This window comes from Bombina bombina, chromosome 5 (genome assembly GCF_027579735.1).
Source record: "Bombina bombina isolate aBomBom1 chromosome 5, aBomBom1.pri, whole genome shotgun sequence".
Taxonomy (NCBI): domain Eukaryota; kingdom Metazoa; phylum Chordata; class Amphibia; order Anura; family Bombinatoridae; genus Bombina; species Bombina bombina.
Window position 1 is genome coordinate 243,501,289 of NC_069503.1, and position 21,481 is coordinate 243,522,769.

At 37.9% G+C, this 21,481-nt stretch overlaps 2 protein-coding genes across 3 annotated transcripts in view; one reads left to right on the top strand and one right to left on the bottom strand.

The window, feature by feature from the left end:
• The window catches only part of LOC128660205 (protein adenylyltransferase SelO), a 170,363-nt gene extending 161,287 nt beyond the window's left edge, over positions 1 to 9,076 (top strand). For both annotated transcript variants that reach the window (XM_053713909.1, XM_053713910.1), the window contains 2 exons: positions 7,177 to 7,256; positions 8,875 to 9,076. In XM_053713909.1, the coding sequence (XP_053569884.1) occupies positions 7,177 to 7,256; positions 8,875 to 8,997 (203 nt within the window). In that variant the 3' untranslated portion in view covers positions 8,998 to 9,076. The remainder of the gene's footprint in view (positions 1 to 7,176; positions 7,257 to 8,874) is intronic.
• APBB1IP (amyloid beta precursor protein binding family B member 1 interacting protein) overlaps positions 9,059 to 21,481 on the bottom strand; it is a 352,897-nt gene continuing 340,474 nt past the window's right edge. Inside the window, exon 14 of the mRNA XM_053713908.1 lies at positions 9,059 to 12,804. Coding sequence (XP_053569883.1) covers positions 12,256 to 12,804 — 549 coding nt within the window. The 3' untranslated portion in view covers positions 9,059 to 12,255. The remainder of the gene's footprint in view (positions 12,805 to 21,481) is intronic.

The following is a 21,481-nucleotide window of genomic DNA, read 5'->3' on the forward strand; positions in this document are numbered from 1 at the left end:
GCTTCTCAGCATTTTGAAGCCCGATTCCTCTCAGTGTACAGTGAATGTCAGAGGGATGTGAAGGGAGTATCACCTATTGAATGCAATGGTTTTCCTCACGGGGATCTATTCATAGGTTCTCTGTTATCGGTTGTAGAGATTCATCTTCTACCTCCCTTTTCAGATCGACAATATACTCTCATATTCCATTACCTATACTGATAAACGTTTCAGTACTGGTTTGGCTATCTGCTATATGTGGATGGGTGTCTTTTGGTAAGTATGTTTTTATTACTTAAGACACTCTCAGCTATGGTTTGGCACTTTATGTATTTATATAAAGTTCTAAATATATGTATTGTACTTATATTTGCCATGATTCAGGTTTTCACTATATTTCCTTTTGCAGACTGTCAGTTTCATATCTGGGAAATGCTTTTTTTTTAGGAAAAATGTATTTCTTACCTGGGGTATAGTCTCTTTTTCAAATTGACTGTCTTTTTTAAATTTGCGAGCAGAATTAGGCTCGCGAGGGTGCAAAATGCCAAATTTTATTGCGTCATTCTTGGTGCAAGATTTTTTTGGCGCTAAGTTACGTTCGTTGACACAAATTCGTCCTTCACAAGGTTGCGTCATCTGTGACACAAGTGTGTCATTTCCGGATGTTTTTGGCTCCAAAAAATATTTTCTGTTTGTTGTGCGTCATACTTGGCGCCAAATATTTTCATTATTTAAGACCCCATTGCTATATACCTCTTGCCTTTTTTTCTCTATCAGAGGGCTATGCTGTTTGTATTTTTTCCCATTCCTGAAACTGCCATATAAGGAAATTGATCATTTTGATTTATGTTGTTTTTTTCTCTTATCCTGTCCCAGAAATCACTGTTGGAACCCTGCTGCCTGATAACAGTTCTACCAAAACGAATATACTCCATTTTAAATAAATAAGAAGATTTGTCAGTGTCAATATCTGAGGCAGGATCTTCTGAACCAGATAGATCCCCATCAGAGAAAGATAATTCAGCATGTTGCCGGTCATTTGAAATTTAATCAATTTTATGAGAAGTTTTAAAAGACCTTTTACGTTTATTAGAAGGCGGGAAATGCATTTGTTGTAAACTTGTGGAGGTTATATCTCCTGCTGTGGTTTGTAATAGTTGTCATGATAAACTTTTACATGCAGAGAATGTATCCATCAGTAGTAGTTCTTTACCTGTTGCTGTACCCTCAACATCTAATGCACAAGATATACCTGTAAATTTAAAAGAATTTATTTCTGATTGTATTCAGAAGGCCTTGTCTGCCATCCCGCCTTCTAATAAACGTAAAAAATCTTTTAAAACTTCTCATAAAATTGATGAAATTTCAAATGACCGGCAACATGCTGAATTATCTTTCTCTGATGGGGATCTATATGGTTCAGAAGATCCTGCCTCAGATATTGGCACTGACAAATCTTCTTATTTATTTAAAATGGAGTATATTCGTTCTTTGTTAAAATAAGTGTTGATTACATTGGAATTGGAGGAAACTAGTCCTCTTGATATTAAAACTAGTAAACGTTTCAATTCTGTTTATAACCCTCCTGTGGTTATTCCAGAGGTTTTTCCAGTTCCTGATGCTATTTCTGATATGATTTCTAAGGAATGGAATAGGCCTGGTACTTCTTTTATTCCTTCTTCAAGGTTTTAAAAATTGTATCCTTTGCCAGCAGTTACTTTGGAGTTTTGTGAAAAGATCCCCAAAGTTGATGGGGCTATCTCTACTCTTGCTAAACGTACTACTATTCCTACGGAAGATAGTACTTCTTTTAAAGATCCTTTAGATAGGAAACTTGAATCTTATCTAAGGAAAGCCTATTTATATTCAGGTCATCTTCTCAGGCCTTCAATTTCTTTGGCTGATGTTGCAGCTGCTTCAACTTTTTGGTTTGGAAACTTTAGCGCAACAAGTATCGGATCATGATTTGTCTAGCATTGTTAACTTGATTCAACATGCTAATAATTTTATTTGTGATGCCATTTTTTATATCATCAACATTGATGTTAAATCTATGTCTTTAGCTATTTTAGCTAGAAGAGCTTTGTGGCTTAAATCTTGGAATGCTGACATGACTTCTAAGTCCAGATTGCTATTTCTTTCTTTCCAAAGTAATAAGTTATTTGGTTCTCAGTTGGGTTCAATAATTTCCACTGTCACTGGGGGGGAAGGGAGTTTTTTTGCCTCAGGATAAAAGACCTAAGGGTAAATCTAAAGCTTCTAACCGTTTTCGTTCCTTTCAACAAAATAAGAAACAAAAACCTAATCCCTCCCCCAAGAAATCTGTTTCCAATCGGAAGCCTTCCTAAAATTGGAATAAATCCAAGCCATTTAAGAGATCAAAGCCAGCCCCCAAGTCCGCATGAAGGTGCGGCCCTCATTCCAGCTCAGCTGGTAGGGGGCAGATTAAGATTTTTCAAAGATGTTAGGACCAATTCGGTCCAAAATCAATGGATTCAGAGTATTGTCTGTCAGGGTTACAGAATAGGATTCAGAGTAAGACCGCCTGTGAGAAGATTTTTTTCTCTCACGCATCCCTGCAAACCCAGTAAAGGCTCAGGCTTTCCTGAAGTGTGTTTTAGACCTGGAGTAATCGGGGGTAATCATGCCAGTTCCGTTTCGGGGTTTTATTCAAATCTATTCATTGTTCCAAAGAAAGAAAATTCATTCAGACCAGTTTTGGATCTAAAAATTTTGAATCAATATGTAAGAGTACAAACTTTCAAAATTGTGACTATTATCTGTCCACCATAGACTTACAGGATGCATATCTTCATATTCCGATTCATCCAGATCATTATCAGTTTCTGAGATTCTCTTTTCTAGACATGCATTACCAATTTGTTGCTCTTCCTTTTGCCCTAGCGACAGCTCCAAGAATCTTTTCAAAGGTTCTTGGTGCCCTACTCTCTGTAATCAGAGAGCGGGGTATTGCGGTGTTTCCTTATTTGGATGATATCTTGGTACTTGCTCAGTCTTTACGTGCTGCAGAATCTCACACGAATCAACTAGTGTTGTTTCTTCAAAAACATGGTTGGAGGATCAATTTACCAAAAAGTTCTTGATTCCTCAGACGAGGGTAACCTTTTTAGGTTTCCAGATAGATTCAGTGTCCATGACTTTGTCTCTAACAGACAAGAGACGTTTGAAATTGGTTGCAGCCTGTCGGAACCTTTAGTCTCAGTCATTCCCTTCAGTGGCTACTGTATGTGCATGGAAGTTTTAGGTCTCATGACTGCAGCATTGGACGCGATCCCCTTTGCTCGTTTTCATATGAGACCTCTCCAGCTTTGTATGCTGAACCAATGGTGCAGGGATTATACAAGGATATCACAATTAATATCCTTAAATCTCAATGTTCGACTATCTCTGACTTGGTGGTTAGATCACCATCGTATTGTTCTAGGAGCCTCTTTCATTTGTACAACCTGGACTGTGATCACAACAGATGCAAGTCTTTCAGGTTGGGGAGCTGTTTGGGGATCTCTGATAGCACAACAGGTTTGGAAATCTCAAGAGGCGAGATTACCAATAAATATTTTGGAAGTCCATGCGATTCTCAGGGCTCTTCAGTTTTGGCCTCTATTGAAGAGAGAACCGTTCATTTGTTTTCAGACAGACAATATCACAACTGTGGCATATGTCAATCATTAGGGTGGGACTCACAGTCCTCAAGCTATGAAAGAAGTATCTTGGATACTTGTCTGGGCGGAATCCAGCTCCTGTCTAATTTCTGCGTTTCATATCCCAGGTATAGACAATTAGGAAGCGGATTATCTAAGTCGTCAGACTTTACATCCGGGGGAGTGGTCTCTCCACCCAGATGTGTTCTCTCAAATTGTTCAGATGTGGGGTCTTCCAGAAATAGATCTGATGGCATCTCATCTAAACAAGAAACTTCCCAGATACCTGTCCTGGTCCAGGGATCCTCAGGCGGAAGCAGTGGATGCATTGACACTTCCTTGGTGTTATCAACCTTTATTTTCCCGCCTCTAGTTCTTCTTCCAAGAGTGATCTCCAAAATCATCATGGAACAATTGTTTGTGTTGCTGGTGGCTCCAACATGGCCTCACAGGTTTTGGTATGCGGATCTTGTTCGGATGTCCAGTTGCCAACCTTGGCCACTTCTATTAAGACCGGACCTTCTGTTTCAAGGTCCGTTTTTCCATCAGGATCTTAAATCATTAAGTTTGAAAAGGTAAAGGTATGGAAATTGAACACCTTAGTCATAGAGGTTTCTCTGATTCAGTGATTAATACTATGTTACAGGCTCGTAAATCTGATTCTAGAAAGATTTATTATTGAGTTTGGAAGACTTACATTTCATGGTGTTCCTCTCATAAATTCTCTTGGCATTCTTTTAGAATTCCTAGAATTTTACAGTTTCTTCAGGATGGTTTGGATAAAGGTTTGTCTGCAAGTTCCTTGAAAGGACAAATCTCTGCTCTTTCTGTTTCATTCCACAGAAAAATCGCTACATTTCCTGATATTCACTGTTTTGTACAGGCTTTGGTTTATATCAAGCCTGTCATTATATCAATCTCTCCTCTTTGGAGTCTTAATTTGGTTTTGAAGGCTTTACAGGCTACTCCATTTGAGCCTATGCATTATTTGGACATTAAACTACTTTCTTGGAAAATGTTGTTCCTTTTGCCCATCTCTTCTGCCCAAGAGTTTCTGAATTATCTGCTCTCTCTTGTGAATCTCCTTTTCTGATTTTTCATCAGGATAAGTCAGTTTTGCAGACTTCATTTAAATTCTTACCTAAGGTTGTGAATTCTAACAACATTAATAGAGAAATTGTTGTCCCTTCTTTGTGTCCTAATCCTAAGAATTCTTTGGAGAGATCTTTACATTCTTTGGATGTGGTGAGAGCTCTGAAATATTATGTTGAAGCTAGTAAAGATTTCAGGAAGACTTCTAGTCTAGTTGTTATCTTTTCTGGTTCCAGGAAAGGTCAGAAGGATTCTGCTGTTTCTTTGGCATCGTGGTTAAGGCTTTTGATTCATCAAGCTTATTTGGAGTCGGGTAAAGCCCGCCTCAGAGAATTACAGCTCATTCTACTAGATCAGTTTCCACTTCTTGGGCTTTTAAGAATGAAGCTTCAGTTGATCAGATTTGCAAAGCAGCAACTTGGTCTTCTTTGCAAACATTTACTAAATTCTACCATTTTTATGTGTTTGCTTCTTCGGAAGCAGTTTTTGGTAGAAAAGTTCTTCAGGCAGCTGTTTCAGTTTGATTTAAGTTTTTCCTTTTATTTATGAGAATAAACTTATATTTCCTCTGTAGTGACTCTTGCGTGGAGTTCCACATCTTGGGTATTGCTATCCCATACGTCACTAGCTCATGGACTCTTGCCAATTACATGAAAGAAAACATAATTTATGTAAGAACTTACCTGATAAATTCATTTCTTTCATATTGGCAAGAGTCCATGAGGCCCACCCTTTTTATGGTGGTTATGATTTTTTTTGTATAAAGCACAATTATTTCCAAATTCCTTTGTTGATGCTTTTTACTCCTTTCTTTATCACCCCACTACTTGGCTATTCGTTAAACTGAATTGTGGGTGTGGTGAGGGGTGTGTTTATAGGCATTTTGGGGTTTGGGAAACTTTGCCCTTCCTGGTAGGATTGTATATCCCATACGTCACTAGCTCATGGACTCTTGCCAATATGAAAGAAATTAATTTATGAGGTAAGTTCTTACATAAATTATGTTTTCTTTGTTCTCTTGCTATCTTTATTTGAAAATGCATTAATCTAAGCTAAGGAGTCAGTCCATTTTTGGTTCAGCACCCTCGATAGCGCTTTCTGATTAGTGGCTACATTTAGCAACCAATCAGCAAGTGCAACCCAGGTGCTGAACCAAAAATAATCTGACTCCTAAGCTTACATTCTTGCTTTTCAAATAAAGATAGCAACTGAAAGAAGAAAACATAATAATAGGAGTAAATTATAAAGTTGCTTAAAATTGCATGCTCTGTCTGAATCATGAAAGAAAAAAATGTGGATTCAGTATCCCTTTAATATTTGAGGTAGTAATGGCAAATACATTTGATATATTTTTTTATGTCCCTGTGACAGGGCCCTGTTTTGTTTAGGCCCCCAAATGTAATTCAGTAGTAAGATATCATAATAATATACATGTTCTGCATGATGATTTTGAGGATAGATAGATAGATCAGTAACCTGCACTAATAAAAGTCTCCACTGCATTAGAACTGTACACATTCTGCACATTCCTACGTTTAGACTGGCTGCTACAGGCCCCTGCAGCACTTGGGCCCTGGTGCCAGTGTGACTGCAGCATCAAAGGTAGATCTGCCCCTGCAGGCTACTACATAATCCTCATGAAAATGACTAGCTATTGTTGTTTTAAATATAAGTAGCAAAGACAATCTATTCCTCTACAAAAAAAAATATTTACAAGTGTATGTCTGACTTTTTCTACCTGTAAATGAATGATGCCTTAATGATATTTGATTTTTCATATTAATGTTCAGTAGTGTGCAGCATTTTTTCTAGAATATTTCAGATTTGAATGAGGTAATTGCAAAAAAATCCTACATTATGTCTCTTGTTTACTCCTACTATGTGTTATATCATTCTATCAAAATCTTCTTAAAGGGACAGTCTACACCAGAATTTTTATTGGTTAAAAAGTTAGATAATCCTTTTATTACCCATTCCCCAGTTTTGCATAGCCAACACGGTTTTATTAATACACTTTTTACCTCTGTGATTACCTTGTATCTAAGCCTCTGCAGACTGCCCCTTATTTCAGTTCTTTTGACAGACTTGCATTTTAGCCAATCAGTGCTGACTCCTAGGTAACTCCACGGGCGTGCACACAATGTTATCTATATGGCACACATGAACTAACACCCTCTAGTTGTGAAAAATGTCAAAATGCATTCAGATAAGCGGTGGCCTTCAAGGGCTAAGAAATTAGCATATGAGCCTACCTAGGTTTAGCTTTTGACTAAAAATACCAAGAGAACAAAGCAAAAATGATGATAAAAGTAAATTGGAAAGTAGTTTAAAATCACATGCCCTTGCTGAATAATGAAACTTTATTTTTGACTAGACTGTCCCACATATTTTTTCCCCCTTTCTTTTTAACTATATGTCTTTATAATGCACCTTATTTTTACAGCCACTAATCCAAGATATGTTCTAAGAAACTGGATGGCAGAATCTGCAGTTCGGAAAGCTACAACAAATGATTTTTCAGAGGTAAAATGTTTTTAAGATTAGGTGTTGGTTGTAGTGTGTAGTTTTCTTTTTAAGTTAATCTTTACATTGCGTTATAATTGTTCTTTAAAGACTAACACGATAGGAAAGACGCTCTTTTGTTTGTTTACAGTGTTACATTAATCTCTGAATCAGCACAGTAATATTGCAATGTTGTTCTTATGTGATATTCAGTGAATCAAACTAATTCTGATCAGCTTGATTCTCCAGCTGTTCATCAGTAGTGCACACTGAGCAGTGCAGTCGCAGTAACCTCTATTGTCTAAACCAGCAGCCAAACTGTTAATTAGACAAAAGTTGTAGCTCAGGGGAGACTCTTTAACAAGATCTTTTACATTAAATCAAATTTTACCTTGATAACCATGTATCTCACTAATTGGCTTAAAGGGACATAAAACTCAAATGCTAAATCACTTGAAAGTGATGCAGCATAACTGTAAAGAGCTGACATGAAAATATCACTTGCACATCCCTATGTAAAAAAGGGAAGATATTTTACCTCACAATTTCCTCTCCTCACCAGAGTAAGTGCTCTTTGAACAGTTAGAGCTGCTGTAAAGCTGCAAGTTGGAAAAAAAGAAGAAAAGAAAACACAATAGCCAATCAGCTGAGGTCTTGCATTGTTTTACAGTGATCTCATGAGATTTCACACTAAACTTCCAGTAACTGAATAGGAAAATAACATGACTGTGCCTGCACATGACAGATGCACACTCCCTATCTTGTCCTGGGACAAACATCCTGACTGGCAGATTAAAGTTTCTTTACAGTGGGGTGTAAATACTTTGAAGTAAATATCTTCCTTTTTTACATAAAGATGTTTAGGTGATATGATATTTTCTTGTCAGCTTTTTATAGCTATGCTGCATCAGTTTCTAGTGCCTCAACATTTGGGTAATATGTCCCTTTAAATAGACATAGAACCCCACATTTGTCGTTCCCAATTCAGAAAGAACATATAATTTCAAACAACGTTCCAATTTACTTCTATTAGTACATTTGCTTTATTCTGTTGGTAACCTCTCTTAAAGGAGCAGCAATGCGCTACTGACTTAAATGTGTAGTCACCAATCAGCAGCTGGCTCCCAGTAATGCATTGCTGCTCCTGAGCTTACCTTAGTATACTTTTTAACAACGGATACCAAGAGAACAAAGCAAATTAGATAATAAAAGTAAATTGGGAAATTTTTAAAATTGCATGCTTTATCTGAATCAATGAAAATAAATTGTGTTTTATGTCCCTTTAACCTACATTTCTGTATGTAAAGGTGAGACACATATATGTACATATAGTATAATAAGCATTGCAAAAACTCATAATGGAATTATGTATAGGGACTTGCATTACTAGTATGCATCAGAATTTGTATTTGTTAATATGAATTTACATTAACCCTTTCCGGTCCTATATTTTTTTTTTATAAGTGTGCCAGCAGGTCTTTATTTTAAATCTGTCTGCCACTCATTAAAATGTATTAGGAATGAGATAAATGTTCCTACTTATAAATCTGTGATTAGCATTATGCTTTGTCTCTCTCTATAGAAGCCAGATAAGATGTATAAGTCTAAATAAAAATATTTGAAATGTATTTTGTCATAGGTTCAACTTCTGCTGAAAACACTTCGTAAACCTTTCCAGAAACAAAAACTTGCAGAGGAAGCTGGATATTCGGATCGTACCCCAGAATGGGCCAAAGATTTGAAAGTGAGCTGTTCATCTTAATGGGACATCAAGCCAGGTCCGGGCAAATCCCAGAAGTTTCATCATATCATTTTCTACAGAATAAAATTAAATAATTTTATTATTTGTTTTAGTTTTCATTTCAAACCTTTTGCTTGTTCTGTACAGATTTTTTCCATGAATACATGCATCTAACAATATGTAGGTGAAATAGAATAATGAAAAAATAAACAAGGAACATACCTAAGTTACAGAAAATTGAAATGCCACATGTTTGTGTATAGCTTTGCAAACCCCATAACTAGTGTGGAAAATTCCAACAGGAACAAGCAGTTGTGTTGGTATGAGCACTGTCAATCAGACTATGCCTGGTTTTCTCAATATGTGGCTCTACCAGACTTTAAAGGGGTGTGAAGAGACATGCTACCCTTATATATTTCATAATACAGACTATAGCCTAGGAGCAGTAGGGAAATCTGGTACTGTAGCAAAATCACATCATTAAATATGTTTTTTTAATGTGGAACCAATCATGCAATTCATACTAGGAATTGCAGACTATCTCCTCGGCATTTGGCATTTTTACAAAAGCAGTGTTATAATGCAGCATGAAATTTAGTAAATATTTTGTGTAGTTAATTTAAGTTACATTAGATTACCCTATGTATCATTATACCTGTTCTTATTAACAACATAGCTTGGTGCATATTACATGTTTAGTGGCTATGTGCATTATTTAGCTCAGTAGAGTACTTGACCATCCGACAGAAAATGAGAAAATACTTTTTGATTAAAAAAAATGTATTGTGCATTGTTTTGGAGACAGAACATATACGGTAACTTCTTTGGAAGAAAAAAAAATGCAAAAAGATGTTTCCTTTTGTAAAAGTTACAAGATTAAATCACTAATTTTTAAGCAGGTCTGTAGAGGCATACAGTATTGGTGTTGTCATTTGCAGTTAAAGCATTCAGGCAACAAGCCTTGTTGTTTCCCATTATCTTCAGACTATCTACTATAGAATTTGCATTTCTCTGTCCAGAGAAGGAGATTTAAAACAGGGACATGCAGACAGAGTCTTACAAACTAAACCAAATGATGTATTATTTAAAGTTTATGGCATGATGATGAAACTATATATATGAATAGGAAAATGAACTTTGAAAAAATAATCTTCATAACACTAGTTATAAGGCAAATGGTTATAAACTATAATAAAGTGATATAAAGTTTTAAGGTAATAGGTACGATTTAACTGATTCTCTGAAACAACAAATGAATGGTTATTAATTATTAATTTTGAAAGCAATCAGGCTGTGGTTGTCAAATAGAGTGTTATGAGTTTGTAATGTTAATAAGATTTTAGAAATGTGTTACATCAATCAGCACGTAATCGTTTCAAATGTTTGAATGCTGAATCTTAAAAATCTGGATAGGATATTATAACGCTTACTAGTGGATTTAAGATTTATAATGCATATTTTTCATTGGGATATTTAGATCGTTTAAGATGAACATACGAACTAGATATGATATAATGAGATTATCCGGCTAATGCAACCCTATTTGTATTTCAATATGTTTAGAGACAATTGTTCTGGTATACTATGCAGGGTCTGGTGAGGAGAGGGTTAAGTGGGAGTAGTGCTACTATGCACCTGGGTTTAAAAACCGTAGGTGGTAGAAAATGTAGCAGGGTCTATGATTACGGCACAATTGTTAAGCCGAAACGCGTAAGACCGCATTTGTCTTGCACTATGTGTGTATAAATATTTTTGTCTTATATAAATAAAGTGAATATTTTTATCAGCAAAGAGGATCATTTTAATCTTTTCTTTGGATACTTTACACGAGTTGGGAGGAGCTCGGTTTATGGATCCTGGCGACACAGGACTGCTGAGGCGTTGGGAAGCAGATCAGCAAGAGATTACCCCAAACAGAAGTAGAGACGGACAGCAAGGCGTTTTAGCCAACAGCTGGGGCTGGAGCCGCACACAGCATTGGTAGCATCCAAGGACGCAGAAGTGGTAGTCGGGTGCGGTACTATACTTCTGGAGCGCGCAGGATACGATCCAACCCCAGGTAGGAGCCAGTAAGGCAAAGCAAAGTAGGGGAGTGCGCTCAGAATATCTTATTGATTGAGAGATAGTAACTGGCTGAATACCCGTTCCCCACATACATATTTATATGCAAATTAGTTTCTGTGTGTGCCCCTATATGATGCGGTTGACCTCCGTGGGATAATAATTGTCTATTCTGTCAGGTCTATCCTGGACTGTATCCTTATACTGTGAACATATGCAGACATAGAGCTCAGATTGCGGATATTGTACAGCATTTAAAAATCAGTGACTGACTAATGTGAGCAATTCATAGAGTCGAGCAATATTATAATACTGTTGTAAATACATATGAATAATATGACATTTAGTAAAACACTAATGCTCCATATTTAGTCAATAATTTGATTTTTTTTTTTTTAATTAGGTGGCACAGGTTTTGGAACTAAAATATTTAAATAAACATTTTCTGTCATTCTTATGAAAAAAATATATAAATATGTTGGTGGGTTTTTCCCTGCAAAATGTCAAATAAAAGCTATTTTAATCGGAACTAATAAAGCAGTATCAGTTACGTACTTCCTACCAATGCTCGCTGTCTGATAGACCTCTCCTGCTAATGCTTGATGTCTGATAAGCATCTCCTGCTAATTCTTATTGGTTCATAGGTACAATTTCAATAGCTTTTCCTTCAGAAATTTTCATACAAAAAAGCAACATGTTTAAATGCTACTCTTTCATATGGGTCAGATATATATGCATGCAATGTCCCTGAACAATACATATATTTATATAATTCACTTAAATTTAGAGTAAGTATTGTGTATTTTAGACTAATTTCTCTACAGATTATATCTAAGGCAAATACATGTTCATGTAAAATGTGCACTGTTCTATTAGAGTGTCTAATAGTGTTGCATTACTGTTTTGTATTTACAGTAAACTGTATTCATATTTAAATGAACTACCTATGAAGCATAAAACAGAGAAACAATTCAAATACAAAACACTAAAATTTGGTCCAGGAATTGTAAAAGAATTTCATGTAAATCATGGAGTAATATATCAAATTGTGAGATTTGCAAAAAAAAAAACTGCAGTAAAAATGTCTGTTCCTTAGTTAAAGCTTAATGTTGGTTTGAGGTTAATTATCCTGATCATCATTCTGAATGGTCTTTGTGTTCGGTTCCCTTCAATACTGGCACTCTTCTGTATATTGCATTAACATATAATTGGTGGCATTTAGGATGTGTTGCCTCTCTTCTTCTGCAAAGCTTTCATCAGATCCGACATAAAATCTGGTTGATCACCTCCCCCTCCTGCACTTGCATTGGATGTTTCCTTTGACATTGTTCCTGCATTGTCCTGTCTTTTTGGAGGAAGAGGAGGCATCTTCTTAACTACAGGCTGATGTTGGGTGTTATTTAGAGGTGGAAGAGGAGGTGGTGGAGGAGCTGGCGCATTGAAGCTTGATGGCTCTGTTAATTTGGAAGGAGGAGCATATGTAGCTGCACAAGGTGGTGGAGGAGGTAAAAAATCAGGGGGTTCTTCAATAAAGTCAGGAGGTGGTGGGGGCAGGAATTCATCACCAAACTCCAAAGGATCTGGGGCTGTAAATGATGGTGGAGGTGGGACATCACAGTTTACTTGTCTTGATTTAACAGGCAGTGAAGGCACCGTAGGGGCTGGCATATTAGATGATACCCTTATTGGTGTGGGTGGGGGATATTTTGTTAACATAGGAGTTGAGTTTTTTGATTCAGGTTTGCTGACCTCATCTACATTCTTCTCCTGATGGAAAGAGTAAAAAAGGCAAAATACTGGTCAATAGACATATGTAATAGTGTGGGAATAAAACAATTTTTAAAAACAATCCTGCTTTCTTACATTTAATACTCAATACTTTGATATTTAGCCTTTTTGGTTTCAACTGAATAATATTTTTAACATACTAATCCAAAGCTTCTAATTTAGATACTTTCATTTTGTAATTTGATATTCTACAAACATTGCTGTCCTATATGCTTAAATGGACATGAAACCCCAAATTTTTCTTTCGTGATTCAGATAGAACATAAGATTTTAAACAACTTTCGAATTTACTTAAATGATTAATTTGATTAGAGCTCTTGGTTTCCTTTGCTGAAAACAATTCCTAGTAAGGCTTAGGAACTGGGAGCTAACTCCTAATTAGTGGATGCACATATATGGCTCTTGTCATTGGTTTACCGATGTGTTCAGCTTGTTCCCAGTAGTGCATTTCTGCTCCTTCAATAAAGGATACCATGAGAATGAAGCAAAATTGATAATAGAAATAAAATGGAAAGTTGGTTAAAAATGTGTGTTCTATCTGAATCATGAAAGAAAAAAAATTGGGATTCATGACCCTTTAAATAGTGCCATTACTGATTTTGTTTCTTCAGACATTCTAGTATATAAAGATTCTAAAATCCATATAATTCTAGCAACAGTATCTACATGTATACATAGATGGTTTAAATAGCATTTGTTTAACAGCCAGTGTCATAGAGCAAATGGTTAATTGTTCACAGTCCTAGACATAGAACAGATCTTGACAGCATATAAGAATGATAAGCCTAATAGAAGTTTAATTAGTTTCACATTCAACCCACATATACAAACGCTTACCAAATCCTGCCGTTCACACCTACGCAACATTTCCAGAATTCGTCCCTTCCTTACTCAAAAAACTACAAAAATACTTATTCATTCCCTCATCCTGTCACGCATTGATTATTGCAATCTACTCTTAAATGGCCTTCCAAAACACCGCCTCTCCTCCCTCCAATCTATTATGAATGCTTCTGCTAGACTCATCCACCTAAGTCGACGATCTACATCAGCTGCTCCGCTCTGCCAGTCTCTACACTGGCTCCCCATACACTCCAGAATACAATTTAAAGTATTAGCCCTAACCTACAAAGCACTCAACAGTCTAACTCCCAACTATATTTCCTCTCTCATCGTGAAATACTCCCCATCCCGTCCTCTTCGATCAACCTCTGACCTACGTCTCTACACTCCTGTTATCTCTACATCCCACTCCCGCCTCCAAGACTTCGCACGTGCTGCTCCTGTCCTCTGGAACTCTCTACCCCACTCCATCAGACTGTCTCCAACCTTGTATAGCTTCAGACGATCCTTGAAAACCCACCTATTCAGAGAGGCTTACCATCTCTCCTCCATCCCGCATCCGAACCAAGCTAATACATGTACATGAACTGCCTGACTCACTGCTGCAAATACAACCTATGTAACAAGCTACCCCAACCTTATGTCTCTGCACCCTAAACCTATAGACTGTGAGCTCTCCGGAGCAGGGCCCTCTTCCTCCTGTGCTAGATTTGTTTAGTCTTGTTATGTTTTGTATTGTATCACAAATCTTTGTCATTGTATACCCCTATCATTGTACCCAGCGCTACGGAATTTGGCGGTGCTATACAAATAAATGATAATGATAATAATAATAATAGTATAGCCTTACACTTATCCCAGGCATTCTTGAAGCCCCTATGGTTTTTGACTTTGCAACCTCTAAAAGAAGTTTATTGCTGACATATTTGTGAAATTAATATTCCTTTAAATGTGCCCCTTCCAACTGTTAGTTAAGTAATCAATTTAATTAATCAAGCAGTAGCATTTATCTTGTAACCATTCACTTCTAAGAGCATAGAACAATTCCATTTAAAGGACACTGACATCACAACTATGTTTTAAAACCCTTACTGAACAAACTAAATAAAAAAAAATGCAAAAAAAGAAAAAAACTTAAGAATGTAAAACATTTTTCAAATCACATTTCAAAGTTTTGATCCGCTGAACGGATCATGTCGGACAGACCGATGATAAATCAGCCCCTTAGTGTATGTTTAGCCAAACATTGGAGAAGATCAGTGCATTCTACATCATATAACAGCAACAAAATTAAGTAATTCGACTGAATGCTGGAAGTAGCAGCAGAGGTTTTGAATGAAAGAGATAAATTAGCTAGAGCATGGGAACACTAAATTATGTAGTTAGAATATAAGCTTTCTAAGAGTCAGGGCCCTGTAATACTCCTGTCCCAGTCGTCCTTCCATGCCTTTTATAGTACTGCAGAATCTGTTGGCTCATTACAAATAATGATGAAAACAATAATAATAATTAAAATATAGTCCATTAGTGTGAAAATGGCAGCACTTTGTAATAGATAGAGAGATGGGGCTAGTTCCTCCTCGAGAAGCACATTTTATGGTAGGCAGCTTGGCATTGATGGGAGTATCCAAAGATTTTGTTGTTGATTATATTTTGCTTTAAAAAATGTTTTAGTTTCTTTAAGGGATTATATCTATATAACAACATAGGCCATTAAATATCTTGCTTCAGTAATACCAGAAGGTAGGATAATGGATTTCACCCAACCGTAACTAAGGAAGTCATTTTCTGAACGTTAGGTTAAACCCAAGCACAGTCAAACGTTTCACTGGAAAGTTACAAAATAAAGCTTCTATTTATTCCAGATTATGGCAGATTTTGTCTTTAGATTTATCATGAAACCTTAATTTGCAGTTTACAAACTCATTTATTAAACATAAAATAAATAAATGTAAATCCCAACAAAGAGGAAAAATAACAGACAAAAATAACACTTTTGGGAACTACAAATACTTGAAAGGAAAACGTTCAGAATTAAAGATGAATCACAAAAGAGAGTAATCTTTTCTTTATTTCTAGATCCCTGCCCTTCTGTATCTCAGTTTCTCAGTGTGTTCCTGCTGTAATGTATGTTCCTGGTGTCACATTGGCTGTGATCAGTGTATCACTTTTCTTTTTTAAGACACGATGAGTCCACGGATCATCTTAATTACTAATGGGATATTCACCTCCTGGTCAGCAGGAGGAGGCAAAGAGCATCACAGCAGAGCTGATAAATAGCTCCTCCCTCCCACTCCAGTCATTCTCTATGCCTACGTTAGTGATAGGAAGAGGTAAAGTGAGGTGTTAGATTAGATTCTTCAATCAAGAGTTTATTATTTTTAAAGTAGTGCTAGAGTGTGCTACTTTGTTCTAGGGTGTAGCCGTAGTCCATATCAGTCTCTTCAGTAGGACTTTTGGTGGCTTTAAAGCAATGGGAACTTGTGGGACATAATTCTCACTGCGCCTCCCATACATGGATGCTGCCCTTCTCCTGATAGCCTAAGTAAGATAACTCAGGCTTTATCTTTATCCACAGGGCTATGGGAGGGAGAGGACCTCCTAAACCTGCTGAGCTGCCCTGATGTCGGGCATATTTCAAAGGTAAGTGCTAACTTTTTTTAATCTGGGTCTAAAGCAAAAGGAGAAAATTCAGGACAGAGGAAGTATAGCACTACTGGGACATATAACTCCTATATAGATACTAAGGAGAATTCTGTGACAGCATGTTAGTAGCAGGCACTGGGGCTGAGGAGAGTGGCTTCTGGGGGCACTTGAACCGAGCTGGACATGAGAGGAGATATGCCCAATTGCAGAGAGGGCTAATCCACTTTATATTATAGGTTCTATCCCCTGCATAATTTGTATATGTTATTGCATAGGAAGGGGTTGTGCTTTATACCTTAATCGGTATTATAATTTGTCCCCAGGGTTTTTTTCTCACATGGGTTCAGTTGTTTCCCAGTAACCTATCTCTCAGATATTAATGGCGACCGGGAGAGCGTGTGTTGTTACGCCCACAAAGGGCGGGGTTTAGTTTGGCGTCATTTTTGAGAGGCGCAATTTACAATCTCTAGGGGAAACTCGGAGATGAGCGTTATCATGCCCATGAGGGGCGGAGCTAGGTTGGGGGGCCGACTTAGGCTACACTAGTTTATCTTCTTCCGTTCATCGGAAGGTAGAGGGTTTTTGCTTCCAACACAATTCTCAGTGCTCTCTCTCTTATTGGGTCCGGATAGCGCTTCAGTGCGCTCCGGATCGGTTTAGAACAGTAACGTTTTGTTTTTGTTATGTCCTAATTCAGAGTTTTTATTGCTTCTAAATGTTAGGTGCTGATGGTTCACTTCAGCAACTTTTCTTTGATGCCACAATATTTGCGTGCTAATCTCGCATTTATGCACACAAAAAATGAGGTTACAGTTTAAAATGAAAAGACACAGTAAAGTTTTTTTTATCTGTTAATTTATTAAAGAATTTCAGCTGTTTATTTGTTAATTCATCCTTTGTGATTTAGTATGAAACAAAAACTCACAAAAAATAAAGAGTTACTTTTGAAATTTAAAGACACAGTAACGTTTTTTATCTGTTGATTTATTAATGGAATTTCAGCTGTTTAATTGATATTTCATCCTTTAAACTTAGGATGAAACAAAAGCACACAAAAATAAAAAAGTTACTTTTGAAATTTAAAGAGACAGTAACATTTTTTTTTATGTGTCAATTTTTATTACATAATGTCTCTTTTTTCTGAACCTACTCCCTTTAAGGCGATTGCTGTTTGGGAATCTGTTGAAAATGTTCAATCTATGCCACAAATTTCTCCTATAGTGTCCCACAAACGATTTGGCCCACATGCAGTGCCCTGCGCTTCCTCTCACACTGCACCTGGAGTTACTCTGCATTTCATGCATTATATGGTTTGCCCACGTGGTAGAAAACATTACTGACGGAATTATTTTCAATCATTTAGTTGATTCAGTAGTTGCTATTCCGAATGGGTGTTCCTTGTTATCTGAGAGCGGAAGATACTTCGGGATTATCTGTAAGAAAATTTTTCAGACTCAGATAAATAATATCTTTATTCAATCCTGAGATTGTTTTTCTCTGTTTTATTTTTAGCTTGTATACCTCCATTTGTTACTTTAGGAGGTTTTAGCTGCCTTGGGCGACTCCGTCACTTCCGGTGTAATCTGCCTAAGCGTTCAGTAGGTTATATGGCCGCATTCCCTATATAAAAAAAAAAGAAAGATGTTTCCGATAGCCGACTCAGCTAAAGAGTAGTTTCCAGCTTAGCTGCCGAGAGAACTATTATACTCTTTGAGGAAAGTTGGGAAAAAGGGATGTACCCCAGGGCTTACAATGGCAACCAGCTGTGTACTTTGCTACCGCCACTAGTGTGACGGCATATTGGTTTGATGCTACTAAGTCAGGAACTTACCTGGATAAAATCCAGCATAGGATAAAGGCCTTCAAGTTGCCTAATTCCTTTAATTCCAAATTATTCCCTTCAAGTTATCAAACTGGGAGCATAGTTTTCAGGTTTCTCTGTTTCAGTCACAGAGCACTATGATTAGAGCCTTGTTCTACGGATGTATGCTCTAAGTCTAAGCTTTTAGTGAATCCTTACAAGGGGAAGACCTTGTCGGGACCTGGCTTGACGGAAAGGATCTCTTTTGAAATAAAAAAAAGAAAAAGATCCAATAGCCTGCTGTTGAATCAAAGACCGCATAGAAGGACATGCCCCCGATCCGGGATCGGCTCTTGTAGGGGGCAGACTTTCTGTCTTTATTCAAGCTTCGGTTCGTGAGGCTCAGGATCCCTGGACAATAGAGAACGGTGTCCCAGGGATACAATTTAGAGCTCTAAAAGTTTTCCTTCCAGAGGCAAGTTTCTGCTTTTAGGATTATCTGCAGATCAGACAAAGGAGAGGTGTTTTTACACTGCATAGGAGACCTCTCAGACCTGGGAGTGATTGTTTCAGTGCCAATACAGGTACAGGGCCTAGGTTCCCAATCGGGTTGTGGTTCCCAAAGAAGGAGGGAACCTTCAGACCACTTTTTAGATCCCAAGAGTCTAAACCAATTTTCTTAGTGTAGCGTCCTTCAAGATGGAAACTATTCATTCCATTCTTTCCTTTATCCTAGAGGGTCAATTTATGACAACAGTGGATTTAGAGGACGCGCACCTTCCTGTATCATTCACAAGAATCATCTGAAGGTCTAAGGTTTGCCTTTCTGGACAAACACTTTCAGTTCGTAGCTCTTCCTTTCGGTCTTGCCACAGCTTTCAGAGTTTTTCACAAGGGCTCTGGGATCACTGTTGACGGTGCTTCAGTTACGGGGCATTGCAGTGGCGCCCTATCTGGACGACATACTAGTCCAGGCGCCATTCTTTCAGCAAGCAAGATTCTCATGGTCACAGTGTTATCCTTCCCGCAATTTCTCGGGTGGAAGGTAAATTGGAAAGGAGTTCCTTAGTTCCATGCACAAAGGTACCTTTCTGGGAATCATAATGGATTTCATATCAATGAAGATTTTTCTGACAGGATGTCAGAAAATCAGAGATTATCGGTTCTTGTCTAGACATTCAGGCCACTCTGTGGCTTTTGGGGGCTTAGTGCATGGAGGTAATCAGGTTGATGATGGCGGCAATGGACCTCATCCCGTTTGATCGGTTCTATCTCAGATCTCTGCAGTAAACACATTGGATCAGAGATTATACAGATTTGTCTCCTCAAATACTACTGGAGCAGGAGACAAAGGATTCTCTTCAATGGTGATTGTCTCTGGATCATATTTTCCAGGGATCCTGTTTTCGCAGAGTACAATAGACGCCAGCCTTCCGGGGAGCAGTCTGGGGCTTCTTAAGGGCATGGGGGGTTGGACTCAGCCGGAGTCTGTTCTTCCTATTAGCAATCTGAAGCTGCGTGTGATCTACAGTGTTCTTCTGGCCTGGCCTCAGTTAGCTTTGGTCCAGTTTATCAGGTTCCAGTTGATCAACATGACGTCAGTGACTTACATCAATCATCAGGGAGGAACGAGGAGTTCCTTAACGATGATAGAGGTATCAAAAATTATTCAGTGGGTGGAGGCCCATTCTTGCTGCCTGTCGGCGAGGTGCAACGTCTGGGAGGCGGTTTTCCTGAGCAGGCAGACCTTTCCATCAGGGGAAAACTAGCTGTGGCTCAACACAAACAGAGTAGTGACCACATAGCCACATGTTCAGATCCCTGCCCAACCCTGTCATTTGGAATGCTTCCCAGAACTTTTAGAACTCCATCCGGAAGTGTTCTCTAGTGTTTTTTTTTTCCCCTCCATTTGTTTTTCTTCCTCTGGTCATTGCTTGAATCAAGCAGGAGAGGGCGTTGGTGATCATCCTAGCACCGGCTTCGCCTCATAGGATTTGGTATGCCGTTCTGGGGGACAGGTCATCACTGCCACCTTGGAGACTTCTGTTGAGGAAGGACCTTCTAATTCAAGGGCCCCTCCTTCGCCCAAGTCTGGTTTATCTGAAACTGTCTGCTTGGAGATTGAACTCTTATTATTATCCAAGAAGGTTTTTTTTCTGTCTCGGTCATTGTGACCATTATTCAGGCTCGACAGCCTGTTACTAGTCAAATTTTCTTAATATATGGCGTAAATATCTCTATTGGTGTGAATCCATGGGCTACTCATGGAGTAGATAGGATTTCTAGAATGTTGTCTTTTCTCCAAGAGGGTTTGGAGGAAGGTTTATCGTCAAGTTCCCTAACGGGTAAAAACTCTGTCTTTCTCTATTTTGTTACTCAAACGTCTGGTAGATGTCCCAGAAGTACAATCATTTTGACAGGCCTTGGTCAGGATCAGGCCTGTGTTCATTCCAGTTACTCCTCCTTGGAATCTGAATTTAGTTTTCTCTTGTAAGGTGTATCCAGTCCACGGATCATCCATTACTTGTGGGATATTCTCCTTCCCAACAGGAAGTTGCAAGAGGATCACCCACAGCAGAGCTGCTATATAGCTCCTCCCCTAACTGCCATATCCAGTCATTCTCTTGCAAACTCTCAACATAGCTGGAGGTAGTAAGAGGAAAGTGGTGTAATATAGTTAGTTTTTTCTTCAATCAAAAGTTTATTGTTTTTAAATGGTACCGGAGTTGTACTATTTTATCTCAGGCAGTATTTAGAAGAAGAATCTGCCTGCGTTTTCTATGATCTTAGCAGAAGTAACTAAGATCCACTGCTGTTCTCACATATGTCTGAGGAGTGAGGTAACTTCAGAGGGAGAATGGCGTGTAGGTTATCCTGCAATAAGGTATGTGCAGTTTAAGTTTTTCTAGGGATGGAATTTGCTAGAAAAAAGCTGCTGATACCGGATTAATGTAAGTTAAGCCTAAATACAGTGATTTAATAGCGACTAGTATCAGGCTTGCTATCAGAGGTATATACTCTGATTAATGTGCAATATAAAACGTTTGCTGGCATGTTTAATCGTTTTTATATATGCTTTGGTGATAAAACTTATTGGGGCCTAGTTTTTTCCACATGGCTGGCTTGATTTTTGCCTAGAAACAGTTTCCTGAGGCTTTCCACTGTTGTAATATGAGTGGGAGGGGCCTATTTTAGCGCTTTTTTGCGCAGTTAAAATTACAGACAGAGACATTCAGCTTCCCTCAGCAGTCCCCTGCATGCTTTAGGACATCTCTGAAGGGCTCAAAAGGCTTCAAAATTCATATATTGAGGAAGGTAAAGCCACAGTGGAGCTGTTTTTTGTATTAAGGGGTTAATCATCCATTT